This window comes from Pseudorasbora parva, chromosome 24 (assembly GCF_024679245.1).
Source record: "Pseudorasbora parva isolate DD20220531a chromosome 24, ASM2467924v1, whole genome shotgun sequence".
Lineage (NCBI taxonomy): Eukaryota > Metazoa > Chordata > Actinopteri > Cypriniformes > Gobionidae > Pseudorasbora > Pseudorasbora parva.
This window is the reverse complement of record NC_090195.1, coordinates 12610714-12629250: the sequence shown is the minus strand read 5'-3', so window position 1 is coordinate 12629250 and position 18537 is coordinate 12610714. Positions and strand designations below refer to the sequence as shown.

At 36.4% G+C, this 18537-nt stretch overlaps 2 protein-coding genes across 2 annotated transcripts in view; both read right to left on the bottom strand.

Moving 5' to 3' along the window:
• Window positions 1–1259: 1259 nt before the first annotated feature.
• pdk3a (pyruvate dehydrogenase kinase, isozyme 3a) lies at window positions 1260–9197 on the bottom strand. The gene is made up of 11 exons (XM_067434393.1): window positions 9060–9197; window positions 7367–7508; window positions 7223–7294; window positions 5693–5877; window positions 5510–5599; window positions 3821–3898; window positions 3614–3690; window positions 3363–3464; window positions 3167–3274; window positions 2222–2335; window positions 1260–2138 (listed from the first exon to the last, which is right to left on the bottom strand). Exons 1-11 carry the CDS (start codon window positions 9160–9162, stop codon window positions 1995–1997), a joined length of 1215 nt encoding a protein of 404 aa, XP_067290494.1. The 5' UTR covers window positions 9163–9197; the 3' UTR covers window positions 1260–1994.
• Window positions 9198–12001: 2804 nt separating this feature from the next.
• slc51a (solute carrier family 51 member A) overlaps window positions 12002–18537 on the bottom strand; it is a 9896-nt gene continuing 3360 nt past the window's right edge. The window contains exons 4-8 of the mRNA XM_067435005.1: window positions 18271–18429; window positions 16652–16763; window positions 16424–16570; window positions 13235–13340; window positions 12002–12755 (exon numbers count right to left, since the gene is read on the bottom strand). Coding sequence (XP_067291106.1) covers window positions 12610–12755; window positions 13235–13340; window positions 16424–16570; window positions 16652–16763; window positions 18271–18429 — 670 coding nt within the window. The 3' untranslated portion in view covers window positions 12002–12609. The remainder of the gene's footprint in view (window positions 12756–13234; window positions 13341–16423; window positions 16571–16651; window positions 16764–18270; window positions 18430–18537) is intronic.

Genomic DNA, 18537 nt, shown 5'->3' with positions numbered 1-18537 from the left:
GTGTGGTCCTGGTCAAGACAATCTCCTGAACTCCAAACTGAATGTCAGAATAGGAAAGAAAGGGGATTTAAGCAATTTTGAGCGTGGCATGGTTGTTGGTGCCAGACGGGCCGGTCTGAGTATTTCACAATCTGCTCAGTTACTGGGATTTTCACACACAACCATTTCTAGGGTTTACAAAGAATGGTGTGAAAAGGGAAAAACATCCAATATGCAGCAGTCCTGTGGGCGAAAATGCCTTGTTAATGCTAGAGGTCAGAGGAGAATGGGCCGACTGATTCAAGCTGATAGAAGAGCAACTTTGACTGAAATAACCACTCGTTACAACCGAGGTATGCAGCAAAGTATTTGAGAAGCCACAACACGCACAACCTTGAGGCGGATTGGCTACAACAGAAGAGGACCCCATCGGGTATCACTCATTTCCACTACAAATAGGAAAAAGAGGCTACAATTTGCACAAGCTCACCAAAATTGGACAATTGAATGCTGGAAAAATGTTGCCTGGTCTGATGAGTCTCGATTTCTGTTGAGACATTCAGATGGTAGAGTCAGAATTTGGCGTAAACAGAATGAGAACATGGATCAATCATGCCTTGTTACCGATGTGCAAGCTGGTGGTGGTGTAATGGTGTGGGGGATGTTTTCTTGGCACACTTTAGGCCCCTTAGTACCAATTGGGCATTGTTTAAATACCACGGCCTACCTGAGCATTGTTTCTGACCATGGCCATCCCTTTATGACCACCATGTACCCATCCTCTGATGGCTACCTCCAGCAGGATAATGCACCATGTCACAAAGCACGAATCATTTCAAATTGGTTTCTTGGACATGACAATGAGTTGACTGTACTAAAATGGCCCCCACAGTCACCAGATCTCAACCCAATAGAGCATCTTTGGGATGTGGTGGAACGGGAGCTTCGTGCCCTGGATGTGCATCCCACAAATCTCCATCAACCGCAAGATGCTATCCTATCAATATGGGCCAACATTTCTAAAGAATGCTTTCAGCACCTTGTTGAATCAATGCCACGTAGAATTAAGGCAGTCCTGAAGGCGAAAGGGGGTCAAACACAGTATTAGTGTGGTGTTCCTAATAATCCTTTAGGTGAGTGTATATATATATATATATATATATATATATATATATATATATATATATATAATTATTATATATATATATAATTTTATTTTATTGCATCTAACATAAAGGTTTTGATAAAATTATATTTAGATAATTGTATAGATAGAATATAAATACATAATATAATTATATAAATATTATATAATGGATATATATGCAATATAATAACTTGACATACTTTTTAAATATACTACATTATTAAATTAATGCCACAATGCTCAAAGAAAATATTAATTGTACTTCAAAGCTTCATTTTCTTTATGCAAAATATATGTATTTTTCTTTTAATTTTGGGGTGAGAAATAACCTCAACATGTTGAGTTTAACCAAATTATTTTCATTTCTCCTGAGCCTTTTCAAAGTGGTTTTCCATTAGTTCATTGCCAAGAAAATCGTAGTGGAAGCCACAGAAATTGAGGACAAACTCTCTCTCTCTCTCTCTCTCTCTTGCAAGTTTCTGAATGGCAGTGAAAGAAATGCTTTTTTTTGACCATCTCAAACTCCAGGCTTCCTTCTCTGACCGCTTTAGAAAATGAAACAGGGGGGTACTGTGTGGCACAATAAATTAAAAAAAAGAGAACCAAAGTATCTTACACCCTGGTCACAAATGTTCACCCTTTCCTCTAACCACCCTGGAAGACACTAAAAGGAGGCTCTGTATCTTACGTCTGTAGCTGCACAAAGGAGGAAGGAGCAGACACTTGCATCATCAGATGTTCTGCTCTGGAAATGCTTACAAGTATAGAACACTCAGCATCGGTGTGATGTTGCCATGGCAACTGAAGCTAGACTAAAGACGGAAAGGTCTGTAATGGTTGCAGTGGGACATGGATAGGGTGAGTGCAATTATCTTTTGGCCTTGTATTTTGAGGCATCTCTGGGCTCTTTGCTCGGGTTACTCCAGTCATCCGCTCCTGGGCCTCCTTGGTAATGCCGCCAAGCAGATTTGTTAAAGACGGGCAGCCGCTCAAATGATTCACTGGAGAGGGCCTGCTCAGAGAAGATGATGGGGTGGATGTCATTCGAAAGCAGTGAAACGATTAAATAAAGTGCAAATTCGAAGCTGCTTTTACCTTTAAGTAGATGACGGCATCGGTCCCCACTCCTTCCATCGAATAGAGTTTCAGGTCCCCTTGAAAGTAGCGGGCGTACAGTCTGGATATCGGCAAACCGTGTCCAAAACCAGCCTACAGACGCACAGAGATCAGGTTACAGAGCTGTTGTTCAGGGTTAAAGTTCGATGGTTCACCTAAAATCGTCATCATTTGCTCACCCTCATGACTTTCAAAACTAGTTCTGAAATAATACAATGATTTTCTATGAAGAATAGACAGAAATTAAATCTATTAATTGATTAAAAAGTTTGATGTCATGTCACTTGACTGACTGTGGATGAACAAATGAGATTTAAAAGTAGCAGAATGGAATCACAAATAATAACTTGAAGGGTTAGTCATTAATTCCTGGCCGTCACATTATTCCAAACCCGTAAGACTTTTGTTCATCTTCGGACAACAAATATTAGAGCTTTCTGTCCCTCCATAGACATCTACGCCACTATCACTTTGATGCTTCAAAAAGTTCATAAAGAGATTTTAAATCTAATCCATATGAATCGAGCAGTTTAGTCAAAAAATTTCTGAAACAACACGATCGCTTTATGAACTTTTTGAAGCATCATAGTGGGTGTTGCGTAGATGTCAATGGAGGAACAGAAAGATTTCTCAGATTTCATCAAAAAAAGACCTTCATTTGTGTTCTGAGGATGAACGAAAGTCTTATGGGTTTGGAACAACATGAGGGTGAGGAATTAATGACAGAATTTCCCTTTTTGGGTAACCTTTTATGGAGTTTGCAATCCCAAGAGCAGCGTTAACATTTTTCTAAACGTCTCTTTTTGTGTTCGACAGCCATATAACAAGTCATACTGGCGGTTTGTAGACACATGAAGGTGACTAAGTGATGACAGGATGTTAAGTTTGCTGCTGTAAAAATACTGTAGCCACTCTTCTCTTTACCAATGGCACACGTTTAGAGTCCAGACTGGGTGTTGGTGCGGTTGAGTAGGTGTAGTTGAACAGCCTGTCAATCTTCCGTAAAGCCACACCCCCTCCCCTGTCACTGATCTATGACGAAAATAACAGGAAGCTTAGGATCAAGGCTTGTACGTGTAAAGTATGTACGTGTAGAAAACTGACACACAAACAAACTGACCTTCACAGAGAGATCTTCCTTTCCCAGGGTCACTTTTGCTTTTATAAGAGGAAGACCCTCTTTACTACCTTCGTGGAGTTCATTAGTGGCCCGCATTGCGTTCTGAAAACACAAACACAAGCTGTTACAGCAATACGTCAGGGCCTTGGCAAAAAGCACAAAGATGATGCTGCTAAAAACGAATTACATAAGGGATGCCAGCACTTTGATGTATCAAATTCAATATGTATGTGCAAGTTTTAGAAACGTACCTTAAACAATTCAAACAGCATGTGGAATAGGTGGGAGGGAACATACACCGCCTGGATGGGTTTTTGAGGAGCCTTAGCTACACAGAAAAGTTTAATATTTAAAACATTTTTGAGCTCCAGAAATTGAATTACATGAATTAGACATGAATTAACTCTGAAACAAACATTATAAATTGAGCATTCTGAGAGAATAATAAGAAAAAGTACCATTGAATTCCTCTATCTTCAGTTCAGGGGCAGCGTGATAATATTGCTCACACACCATCTTAGCTGTCTCGTATGCATCTGAAAACAACATTGCGTTAAATCAGTAGAGCGCAAAATCCAAACAAAAGATAAGGATTATTTTTCTACACTATTGCTCACAAGATTGGGGTCAGTAAAAAAGAAGTATCTCATGCTCACCAGTGCTGTATTTTATTTGATCAAAAATACATTAAAAAACAGTAATATTGTGAAATGTTACAATTTAAAATAAGTTTTCTATTTAAATATATTTTAACATGTAATTTGTTGTTGTCTTCAGTGTCACATGATCCTTCAGAAATCATTCTAATATAACGATTTGCTGCTCCAAAAAAAAACAATTCTTACTATTAACTTCTTAAACTCTGCCGACCCTGTATTTTAAATGTCTATGGAGGAGCTCTGACCTCATATATGACACCATTTGAAAGCTTAGAATGTCTACTTTCTGGAGACATGCATCACTTTGGCATTTGTTTTACACAAAGTAACTTATTTACACTAAATTACTCTGAGACCATTTCCACCTGGATTGGCCTACCCAAACTGACAAGCTTCCCATACCCACATACAGTGGTCTAAATAAAAAATAATTGTGTCATTTTACAGGAAACCATTTGAAGTTACATAAAACACTGCTTAAAGTGATAAACATGTAAGTACCTTATATGTAAAAAAACATTAAGTGTATAACTCAGGCCCTCTGTGCTTTAGCACCCTGCAGATAGTTTTGGCTGTTTACTAGCCTGGATGCCAGCCGAACTTAGCCCCACCCACAGCATTTGAGCTCGGGCGGTTCCGTCTGGACTTTGAAATTGTCAGGGAGGGCTTGAGACGATGACAGACAAATAATAAACAGTAATGTAATCATCCACGTCAAATGCGCTTGCCTTGGATTGAATTAGTTCAAATCCTAAATGGAGAGCTTGTTTGTATATGCATTCACCTCCACTATTTCTTTCTGAAATGATGATCATGTTGGTAAGTACTTTGTGTATTCTTAAATTCTTTTTTTTACAACACCGGCAAAGATTGTTTATTCCAGCGCACGTGCAGACAGGGTTGCCAAGTTTTTACAACAAAACCCGCCAACTACAAGCCTAAAACAAGCCCAATAGCTTCTCAATAGCTTATATATATATCACATAATTGTTGTCGCTTTAACCCACGGACATGGAAAACAACCCGCGGGAAAAAATGCACACTTGGCAACACAGTGCAGTTGAGTTCAGTTGACATTTGGCAACTAGCGTAATGTGTCGCTCCGTTGCTCTGATTGGTTGTAGGTCTATCCAATTGAGGTCTTTCCTGGTTCAGTTGAAACACACCCCATAATCACAGCCCAATGGAGCAGTTTCAGACTCATATTCTGAATAGAATTGAGTATGACCACGTCAGGCTAGCTGTTTACACTAGATTCCAGAAAATACAGTTATTTTGTCTGTATCATGTATGTTAGATTTATTCAAATGGATCTGAAAATGTGATAAAAAATTTAGAAAATGATTATTTGATGAATAGAGAATTCAAATGACCAGCATTTATTTGAAATTGAAATATTTTGTAGTAACATATAATTCTCTGTCACTTTTAATATGCCCTTGCTAAATAAAATTATAACAACAAAACAGAAAAAACAAACAAACTTACCAGTCACCACCTCAGCAACATTGCAGTTGGGATCAATACTGCCAATGTGTTTGGGATGGGCAGGGTTGATGTCATTGCCAAAAAGAAGAGCTGTAATAAAGAGAAAAGCAATTACGATAAAACTTGATGAAAAGCTAGTCCAATACGTGCTGACTGTTTTTTTTTTTTGAGGGGGTGACGTACTGTGCTGGTTGATGAGCATGCGAAAGGAGATTCGGTTGGTGTAAAAGCGGTCCAAAAAGTACTGGATGTTGGAGCTGACGAACGGATCGAAGCCAAACTTCTCCTTGTATTCGATCACACCCTGAGCCATGGTCGGGACCACATCATTGTGTCTATTCCTGATCTCAATAAGAGTCTCCAAGAAGCTGTTAAAATGTTGATAGAAACAAAAGTTTAGAAAACACATTTAGTAGATTATAAGGACATAATATTAAAAAAAAATTATAATAAATAACATTAATGTTAAAATTCTGACTGAGATCCATAAGATGATTATTATTTTCATATTATGGCTGCTAAATCATAAATGATAGATCTTAAAATTCTATGTTGAAAGGTGGTAATTGTTATCATATTATGGCTGATAAATATAAATAAAAAATAAGATAAAATTATATTTTATTGTATCTACATAAAATAAATAAATAATTGTAAGTGCTCTAAAACTAAATTTAGGGATCACAACATTATAATCTACAGTATGAAAAGTATATTAATTGAGATTTGAAAAGATTACATTTAGTAGTGTTATTAAATGATTAGTGTTTTTAAAGATTGATGTTTAGTGAGTGTTAGATGACAGCAAAGATGTGGGAAATAGAGGAAATGAGCATGCACAAGTACATTTTCAATACTGGCCTATATGATAAATTCAAATATATAATATTGGCAGATAACCGATATCGTACCAAGGTACTGTACATACATATTGATAAAACATCAAATTGTATTTCAACCCATTGCTTTTACATTAGACAGCCAGAGCAAACTGTAAGTAAATCAAAATATTTGCTGCACTGTCTAGTCATCTTGATTTATATAGCACTTTATACAATACATATTTTTTCAAATTAGCTTTACACTGATAAACAGGTAAAAATAAGGATTCAGTGAGGCAAGCAGAATTCGATTCATCTGTAAAGCAACACTGAAAAGATATAGAAAAGTTAAAGGGATAGAAAAAAAAGAAAAGAAAATTAGCCCATGATACGCACCCTCAATGGCAGTGAATGGCAGCCCAAAAAAAGTGCATCCATCCATTATAAAATAATCCACACGACTACAGAAGACGGTCTGGCACATTTTTGGGCTTCCAATTTTGGGCTGCCATTTACTGCCTTTATAAAGCTTGGAAGAGCCCGGACATTTTTTAATATAACTCGGATTGTATTTGTCTGAAAGAAGAATGTCATAATATACACCTAGGCGGACTTTAGGGTGAGTAAATTATGGGGTAAGTTTCATTTTTGGGTGAACTATCCCTTTAAACAGTTATGATTCAGTTTCTTAGATCAGCATTATCCCAGCATGTATATTTGTACTGTCAGGGCGGCTTTCAGTTTCTATCAGATTCCTCTTTTGTAAACTCTGGCCTGAAATCACCTCTAATGAAAATATAACAGCATTCCGTGCAACAGCCTGAAGAACAAGACTGTCCAGATCTCTCACAAACAGCAAAAATCACAACCACAAGAAAAAAGTCCTACTCACTCATTCAGGGCATGTGGGTCTTCTGGCTTCCTGTTCTCAAACTCTAGAAGTTCTAAAAAACTTTGCATGTACCTGTGGGGAGATATGATACAGCTCACCAATAGTATGAAGAATGTCGTCTGTTTCAAACTCATTTACACTCACCATTTCTGCACCAGTTTGACTGAAGGTTGACTGAGGAGCTTGTCAGGCAGCAGATTGACCTCTCTCATAGTGTTAGCCAAACGCACCGGCAGCTCCTTCCGCAGGAACATGTAAGACGTCTTCTCACAAGCATTATCCCTACCTGAAAATCCAGAAACAAAAACAACTGAGAACGCAGGAGGGGCTGGGATGGGAAAGTAACAAAAACTGCTTTATCATCCACACATGAAACCTGAGAAACCTGCAGAATACTCAACAACAACTCATTAATCAGACTGAATGCAAGCCAAAAAAGTGATATTTACTAAATAGCAACTGCTTGATTGTTTATGTCATTGCAAAATGGAAACTTTATTAGCTCTACTCTGGCAAATTGAACTCATAAACTCATAAAGATATTAAGATATAACAAACAAAGTCATAAAATTCTTATTTTTAATACAATGTTGCAATATTTATTATGATTTATCAGTGCACATGACTAAATAAAATGTATGTGCCCTTGTACTCTTTAATCAAAATCAACACCTCTTCTTTGATGATGCGTTTACTGGCGTGAGGGCGGGATCAACCTGCCACTCACATGACATCACAGCAATAGCAACCGACATTGATCTAATCAATTCCAATGAGGCTAAATCAAGTCACGTCATACATTTTTTCTTGTTTGAGTAGCCTTTTCTATTGGATATACGTCACAATAGTATGCAGACTTATACAATTGGACGATTTTTTTTGTATAGCTGTTTCAAAAAGCTTTGTAAAAAGTGCTATACACATATAATCGACTTAATTTATGTGCCAAATATTCACTCTTAGTGTAGGCCTTCATAGTGAACCAATGTGTTTAGTTGAAACATCCCAAGCAGGTTTAAGTATCCCAATAATTTATTTAAGGTTGTAACTAATATCATCATTATCCTTGTTGCATAAGCCTTTCTTCTTACTCATGTCAATATGACAGTCCCTTTTGTGCTATCAATGCGATAGGTCCACACATATGAGTTAATGCCATTTTTGGGTGAACTATCCATTAAAAAACAATTTATTGTGACTAACTGTTGCGTTTGATTCACCATGGTGTATTCAATATTCACATCACACACAGAATATTGTGCATTAAAAAGACTCTCACTTTAGAAGGAATATAGTTAGATAAACAATTATTACAATTATATTTAACATCATTATGATACGAGTTCATATTTTAACCTCATTCAATATGCAAACGAGTTTATGACGTCAGCAAATAACACGATATTTGTTATTTAAAAATATTTTTCTAGGCATACATGGCATCGATGATTTTAACTTGTGACACTTTTTCAACAATCTTTGGGTTAAAAAAATATTAACTTTGGAAGTCATTCGGTGACATGCCTTGCATAGCCATTAAAACAAAAACACAAAATACAAACGACATGTGAATGTTTTCTTTCCCAACTGAACAAAGTTCTTGTTTACCAGATCAAATAATTTGTCGCATTTACAGTCAGGGCAGATTTATATACTAAACACACAATTAAAAACAATGGTGGGTTATATATATAAAAAATAAAAAGACTGATTTAATGAGACGTCGGATCAACATAATCATATTGAATTGAATGTAACAAGTGCCGCTGTCAGTGACTGTCTGTCTGTCTGTCTGTCTGTCAGTCAGTGTGCATGTGATGGATGCGCTCAAACTTACCAAATTCCAGAAACTGTTTAATTGACAAGGGCGATGGTGAAAACCTTGAATAATATTCTATCTTTGGTAAATGGTTCTTCAGAAGAAATGCGTACAGCCTCATTGTGAGGGAACTGTGAAACGACCGAGGCAAGGCTGTTCTTTATATTCTTTATATTGGGATCATGGCAGGATCGTCCAAAGAGTAGAGATGACAGCAACATCCGTATCCGGACATCTACCTCCGTTTCATTATGGACTGCATTAAATGTCAGTGTTTTCTAGCACGGCCACTGTTGCGCTAAACAGCACGTACACAACTGCGAAGCGAACACACAACCAACCATGATTTAAACAGCGAGCGCTCTGATTTGCTGAGAAGAGCCCGGTAAAAGACGGTGCTTTTGGATTGGTCTATATATTTTCCTTGAATTAACGCCTCTGTTGGCAGTTAGGTTGCAGAGCAGCGGTTTTTTGTTGTTGTTGTTTTTTATGACGTGTATGTTTATTTACATTCTAAGTGAAACCCAGCAATTAATTGCTACTCACATTATACATATTATTATTTTTGAGACTAAATATGATTATTTGTCCATACAAATAAAAACATTTTAGGGACATGACTCTGCAGGGGAAAAAATAAACCAGCCTAAGTTGATCTGAGGGTCTTAACTTAATTGATTTCAAACTGATTTTTAATGGTTTAATTTAGCTGGTCTCCTAGTTTGACCAAATGAAAAGCTCCTTAATTGAGACAGAGGAACACTAACAGTTGCTTGTCTGAAAATATAATAGTATTTTTGGTGTAAATAATATTCTCAAGCCATTCTCTTCAGTGTTCCATCAGCTATAACATATAGACCTATTTATATAGCATATTTTATGTATGAACCCATACAGTAGCCTATAGTGATTATATATATATAAATAAATATATATATATACATACATATATACATACATATATACATATATATATATATATATATATATATATATATATATATATATATATATATATATATATATATATATATATATATATACATATTTTATGTATGAGACCATGCAGTAGCCTATAGTGATTATATATATATATATATATATATATATATATATATATATATATATATATATATATATATATATATATATATATATATATATATATATATATATATATATACTTAAACGTTGCGACCTTTTGCACATTTCAGGCTTCAAACATAAAGATATAAAATTTTAATTTTTTGTGTAGAATCAACAACAAGTTGGACATCATAAGTGGAACGAAATTTGTTGGATATTTCAAACTTTTTTAACAAATCAAAAACTGAAAAATTGGGCATGCAAAATTATTCGGCCCCCTTAAGTTAATACTTTGTAGCGCCACCTTTTGCTGCGATTACAGCTTAAGTCACTCGGGGTATGTCTCTATCAGTTTGGATGGAGAGCGTTTGTGAACAGCAGTTTTCAGTTCTTTCCACAGATTCTCGATTTAATTCAGGTGGACTTTGACTTGGCCATTCTAACACCTGGATATGTTTATTTTTGAACCATTCCATTGTAGATTTTGCTTTATGTTTTGGATCATTGTCTTGTTGGAAGACAAATCTCCGTCCCAGTCTCAGGTCTTTTGCAGACTCCATCAGGTTTTCTTCCAGAATGGTCCTGTATTTGGCTCCATCCATCTTTCCATCAATTTTAACCATCTTCCCTGTCCCTGCTGAAGAAAAGCAGGCCCAAACCATGATTCTGCTGCCACCACCATGTTTGACAGTGGGGATGGTGTGTTCAGGGTGATGAGCTGTGTTGCTTTTACGCCGTTACATAACGTTTTGCATTGTTGCCAAAAAGTTCAATTTTGGTTTCATCTGACCAGAGCACCTTCTTCCACGTTTGGTGTGTCTCCCAGGTGGCTTGTGGCAAACTTTAAACGACACGTTTTATGGATATTTTTAAGAAATGGCTTTCTTCTTGCCACTCTTCCATAAAGGCCAGATTATGGGCCTCTTGGCTGCATCTCTGATCAGTCTTCTCCTTGTATGAGCTGAAAGTTTAGAGGGACGGCCAAGTCTTGGTAGATTTGCAGTGGTCTGATACTCCTTCTATTTCAATATTATCGCTTGCACAGTGCTCCTTGGGATGTTTATAGCTTGGGAAATCTTTTTGTATCCAAATCCGGCTTTAAACTTCTCCACAACAGTATCTCGGACTTGCCTGGTGTGTTCCTCGTTCTTCATGATGCTCTCTGCGCTTTAAACAGACCTCTGAGACTATCACAGTGCAGGTGCATTTATACGGAGACTTGATTACACACAGGTGGATTCTATCTATCACCATTAGTCATTCAGGTCAACATTGGATCATTCAGAGATACTCACTGAACTTCTGGAGAGAGTTTGCTGCACTGAAAGGCGCCGAATAATTTTCACGCCCAATTTTTTAGTTTTTGATTTGTTAAAAAAGTTTGAAATATCCAATAAATTTCATTCCACTTCATGATTGTGTCCCACTTATTATTATTATTTTTAATACATTGGCAAAGATTTGAAACAAATTTATTTCCCATTGTCATTATGGGGTAGGCCTATTGTTTGTAGAATTTGGAGAAAAATAATGATTTAACTCCATTTTGGAATAAGGCTGTAACATAACAATGTGGAAAAAGTGAAGCGCTGTGAATACTTTCCAGATGCATTGTACATTTCCATATTTTATGATTTAACAGTCTATTTGATTAAATATCAAGAATCTAAATGGTGTGCATCATACCCCTATATGGACACTTTACAGTTGGTTTCATGACTTTAAGTCATTCTCTTTAAATGCTATTGAAGGTAGAATCTACACCCTAAATTCTCATATATCAAATATCCAATGTAAATATATATATATATATATATATATATATATATATATATATATATATATATAAAATTGTACATCAACTTATTTCAACATTTCTCATTTAATATATTTTATTTTAGATTTGATTAAAACTTTTAGTTTTATTTAACAATAACAACAACAGAAAAATAACATTATTACTGGAAAATCTGAATTCAACATTATGATGTGACAGATTTTACAAGGGAAATATATATATTGACATACAATTTAAAAACATAAACAATTCTGACCTTTATACTATTCCAAATATATTGTATGCAGCATATCATTATGCCATAGAAATTACTTTATCTCACTTATCAGAAAAGTGCACCATGACTCACAAGATTTATTATGCTTTGTGGTCCTATCAACAAAAAAATAAACAGACCTAGCATTCCAAGGAAGAAGAGAAAATCTCCTAAATCTCCAGATGGACGCACCCTAAGTGTAAGTGTAAACATCAATATCAGGACCCTCAAAGTCATGATTGACGCTAGTCAAATTCTGCTGCCTAGTAACCTTAATAAAAACATATCTGCCAAAATATTAGATACTAGCATGTACATGCATTTAGAAAATAAAACAGTAATGACCATCGGTTGATGAAAAATGTTTTACAACAAACCGGCCGCAAATATATAAAACTATCTCATTCACACACAACAGTCTGTTCTTCTCAGCCAATATTTTTTGTGGTAAGGACAGTCCTTGTATCCTCAACATCGTCCGCATCTGGTATGGGGTCATACTGACGTCTATATAAAACACGAGTCACTAGCGTGATGATGAACATCTCCACGATCAGCAGCTGCTGACTCATCACTAAGAAAAGAAATTGACGGTATTCATTAATACCAGACTGTTTAAACAGGCATTTTAGACAAATAAAGCAAGAATTAAGAGTTATTCTGTTACCTCATGTCTTTTGAAACTCGTATGACTTTCATTTTTAGTGGAACTCAAAATTAGTTATTTACTGTAGAATTCAATATATGAAAGTGAATGGTGATCATGGCTGTCAATAGCATTATCGCTGAATAACGACTTAATCTACTTAAATATGTGGAATAAATGTTGCATTACTTTTATGACAGTTTTGATGTTTTTTGGAGCTTGACAACCCCTGGGTACCCATCCACTTTCATTAAGAGAACAGCTCATTCTGATAAACCTCTCTTTTTTTTGCATTTCACAGAAGAAATAGGAAACTCATGCAGTTTAAGTAAAAAAATTGGGTGAACTACCCCTTTTAGTCATTTGCTCCATAATAATTTAACAGGATACTTATGTTCTGTACTCACAGTATCCACGGGCCTGGGAGGTGTAGGGTGGTGCGCAGGCAATAGTCCCGTTCATCGCCAGTATGTTAATGATGGCAGTTTGCAGCTGGCTAAGAATCAGCACCAACTGCGGGCAGATATAACTGATGAATCATGAATAACATTCATTCATTCTAGGGCTGGGTATTGACACAAACCTCACGATTTGATTCGTTTTCGATACGAGACATGATACAGATTTTGTACTGTATCTTCAACATACATTGTTGATGATGTTCATTTATGTTTATTTCGTGCTATAAAGTAGTAAAGTAGAAAAGGTGATCCGTTTACAACTTTACATGCACAGTTTTTATTCTAAGGCGTGAACCAGGATCACGATTAAAATCAGTCCAACTGTTGATAAACATATCTCTGCAGCCTGCGGTCGACATTCAAGTGTGATGTCAGAAGCCACGCCCATGTCCAAATACATCTCATTAGCATGACCCCCCCCCCCCCCCCCCCAAACCATTTCAGTGGAAATTCCACCCCGCAGCCGATTAAAAGTAAAAGTTTTCAAAGGAAAAACACTGATAAAGTTCGCCAAACACTGGTCTCTATCTAAACCTATCCGTCACTGTAACCCTAACCAGTTAAAAAATTAAAATATATAGCTGATTTCTGGTGAAATGGTTTGGGGGGAGGAAGGGGGAAAAAAACCTCCTCTCTCATTTACTTTGAAACAGGAAGAAGCAAAGAAAAGACTTAACCCTCACATCTCACATTTTATTCATGTACTTCTTATATTTCTCTTTTTATGACAGACCACACTGAAACCTACCCTTATGCCTAAAACCCCTTTTAATATGAACCCTATATACTGAAACCCACTCAAAACCTACCCTTATGGCTAAAAACTAGAGATCGACCGATAGTTCTTTTATAACCAAGACCGAATTTTTTTTTTTTTTTTTTTTTTACAATTATAGCAACTGCACGGAATTGAACAAACTGTTTTATTTAACACTTTTCAAACACTAATTTTTTAGCAATTTCACTGCCTTCTTACATACAAAACAAAACACTCAATATATGCAAGTATTTTAACATTACTGCTGTTGCATCGTTTTATTTATAACAACAGCATATTAACAATGATTTGATTTGTAAATTTACAAAGTCTAATGTTTTCAAATGGAGAACATAAATCAACTTCCCATAAACATAACATAAGCATTCGTTTTAAACTACAGTTTTAAAAGGTTTATGTGTTGTTTAATAGACTAAAGAGTGAAGAGAATGGAACGCGCTGGAATAGTGTCCGAATAATTTGTCAGAAAAATAAACAAAACAGAGCGAATGCATCATCGCTATTTGGCTACATCGCTTGTACATCGTATCTGGCACATTATCTGAATTATTAATAATGTTTTTGGCGGTTTATTTAGATTATGAAATACCTGCTGAAAACAGAGTGCTGTTTATATCGCTCTTCATCTTTACACAGAACGTATCTCGCGGAGATAGGCCTGATACTTAATTTACACAAGCTGCAATTAGTTAGATGTTTATGTTATATAGCAGATTTTAAAGGTGGGGTAAGTGCTTTCTGGTAACCGTTGTTAATATTTCAAATCACCAAAACAAACACGCCCCTATTTTGATAGCTCCGCCCCACACATATGTCAGCCAGGCAATGACTATGGCGGAATCTGTGTTACTATGGTAATCCAGGTCAAATGTTCTGGTGGGTGAACAGCTATGAATGCCACTTCACGAGACAAGCATAGACAACAGAGAGAGAGAGAGAGAGAGAGAGAGAGAGAGAGAGAGAGAGAGAGAGAGAGAGAAAGAGAAATTAAATGCATTTGAAGTTACAGTTTTATTGGGACATGACTGTGAGTTTGTCTATTTAAGCGCCAAGTTTATACTACATAGCTTTTTGCAGATCTCATTTGTGTATTGCTGGCTGTTATGTTGAATAAAGTTTATTAATTAAGTGATGCAAGTTATTTTACCTTTGAACAGTTGTTGTCTCATCTCCCCTCAGACGCAGTGCTTTTTGCGGGCTTGTACGCGATTCTCAGAATGTCCCCAAGATGGCGCCATTTATTGTGAATCCGATATTACAAAACCGATACCCGATCGTGGGAAAATGCTTAAATCCGGGAAACCGATATATCGGTCGATCTCTACTAAAAACCCTTTTAATCTGAACCCTACACACTGAAACCCACTCAAAACCTAGCCTTTTGCCTAAAAACCCTTTTAATCTGAAACCCATTCAAACCCTTACGAGTAAAAACCCTTTTGCTCAAAAACCTACATATCGGGTTTCTGGGACGGACCGAGATGGGCAGTCACAAGCATAGAGTGTAAAAAAAAATGGAGTCTGAAGTGGAGTTTTGAAGCATAAAGTTGGGTTGAGCTGGCCGTTGCAATCTTGGCAGCGTGTCATCGCTTCACGCCCAGATAACAGAAAATGGGCAAAGAGGCGGGAAGTGGGCGGGGCTGAGGTGACGCGATAACTCAAAGTGGCCTCAACCTGAATTATACAGAACTTTAAGGCTTGATATAATGTAAACAAAAAAGTCACCCCCCTCACAGTTATCATGAAGGGTAAAATTAGATACACAGACCAAAACCACAATTTGTACCTGGCTGTACACGTTTTTTCCTGCTGTAAAGTTGGCCATTTTAACATGGGGCTCAATGAGATTTTGCTCCCTTCTGGAGCCTGTCTCTAGTGGCCAGTCGATGAATTGCAGTTTAAGTCACTTCCATATTGGTTTCAACGGAAACTTGAGGAGGTTGCTTGGTCACAAGGTGACATATTGGTTATGGGCGTGGCTTCTGATGTCACACCTGGATGTGGGCGGGGTTGGATGTCCAGCCCTACTTGCAGCTGCTATTCAAAACCTGCCCACTGACAAAACTAGCCCAATCATGTTACACCCGCAGACTAAACAACTCATGGCAAAAGTTTAAAAAGTAGCAACAGTTTGAAGGAAAACTGCAGACTTTGCAACACTGTCAGAAATAACAGTGACAATCATAATGTGCCATGCCACATTAAAGAGCGGCAAAGTGCAATTTGTTGTTTGAATTTCGTGAAAAAAATAGGCAGAATTTGAAATCTTAGAAATCTCCATTTATACCCAGCCCTGATTAATTCCAGCAATACTGAAGACCAAAATCATGAGGAATAAGTACAAAATGCACACAAACCTGATACATGGCATATTTAGGGATTATTTTAAGGGTGCGTAATGACTCTCGCACATGCATGAACATGATTGCAACAGGCCAAAGTGCAATAATGGTGAGAACACCTAAAAATGAGTTTATCCAAATGGCTCCTCCAGTGGCTGAAACCTATAGTCCAGAGAAGGAGAAAGTCTCTTAAGTTCATAAACAAAATGATACTATTAAAATACGTGCAGAGTGCATACTTACATCAGCTAAATTAAAGTTGCCATTCGTCCATAGGACTATAGAGAGGATGGTGAAGACTAATTTCAACAGCGCAAACTGGTAGGACCCCAATTTCAATATAAACAGAGAACGTCTGAAAAAGTAACGCACAATTAAAAAACGTTAATAAATATATATCTTTTAAATATGACATGGGTCACATGATCCCACTCACACACTGTAAAAAATTATTTAGAAAAAAAGTTACCTGGTTGTCTTAAAATTTTGAGTTCATTGAAATTAAAATTTTGAGTTAATACAATGAATATTTTTTGAGATTCGACAACCTTTATTAAAATATTAATAAAAGATTTTTAAGCATATTGGGTAATTGTGTGTGTTTTATTTCTGATGATGCAGTGAAACATGCCAAATAGTGCTATTTTTATCATTTATCACATTTTTTATGTGGTTCAGATACAAAAATATTTTCAGTTTCTATTTATTAAACTAATTTCCTTCATTGTATCAACTCAAATTTTTAATTTCAATAAACTCAAAATTTTAAGGCAACCAGGTTACTTACTTTTTAAGTTAAACCAACAAAAAACAACCAGAATTTTTTACAGTGCAGGATCTCATGAAGTCGGATTACATTAATTACATTAAGTTTGATAATGGAAGCCTTACATAACACTGACATACTGTAAAGTTATTGTTCCAGGAGCCACAAACTGCTCCTTTCTTCCAGATAGCAAAGGGTGCAATGGCCATGAGGTGTCCATTTGAAGTTATGCACTAAGTATGATAAAGACCTAATATTTGCAGAAGAGTTGAATGGCCAGAGGTGCACTGATCCTGCTGACATTCAGTTGAAGATATGGCCAATTAATGGCAAACTGGCCAAAATTTCAGATGCAAGTTTCAGTGTTTTAGGCTATTAGTAAGATGGATGTGAAATTGAGTTTTTATTCATTTTATTTAAACTAGCTGTCAAGGGAACATTTCTTGTTTTCATTTATTAACTATGTACTAAAATAAAGTAATACTGAAATAAAAATAATAAAACCTATTAAGTTTTAATTTTTCAGGTTTTGGAACAATACTTTTTAAAATAGTCTACATTAAATATCCATGTTTCCAAAGACAATGGGAACCTTGTTTCTTTAAAAGGAAGTTGAGAATACATGTCTTGTTTTGTTGTTTTATCTTATTTTAATACTCGTTTTGTCTTAAACCTTTTATGTCATCTTGAGAACCACTGCCACGTTTCCACCGTGGGACCTGTCCACAGGAACTAGGGACTTTGTTTGGGGTGGTACTCTGTGTGTTTTGACTGCAGAGACCAGGATCTAAATGAAGCACCAGACTAATTTGGAAATTGTTGTGGTAATTTACAGCGATGTAAAACGCAGATAGCAACAGGTCCAGGGGAAAAAGTTCTTGGGAAAAATGTTCCTGGGACAAATTGTTATGGGTAATTTCGGTGGAAAAGCGGCTATAGATACTTCAGGACGGGCTGTTTTGATTTGGCAAATGAACAACCACCTAGAAATGAAGAACCACTTAGCAACCACCCCCAACAGCATAGCATTATGGTAGCGATTTTTGCACAGATATCTTCTTGAGTCTGACAGCATGTGACATGCACCGTTGATTACCGTGTGATGGGGACATTTGGCAGACACGGGCAGCAGCAGCAGCAAGGCCCTGTGCTGATCTTAAACAACTTTTTATCAGCGCGCCTGAGAAAAGCATCATCTCCTCCGACCTCTTCAATCATGAGAATCAGGAACTTGAAGACCACAATTGCAAAGTATCTGCCAATTGAGAAATATGTTAATGTCTTGCCCACAAATCTAATTCAAAGTTCTGCACACTAAAAAAATATCTGGGACAGTAAGTGTTTTTGAAGTGCAAAAAAAATA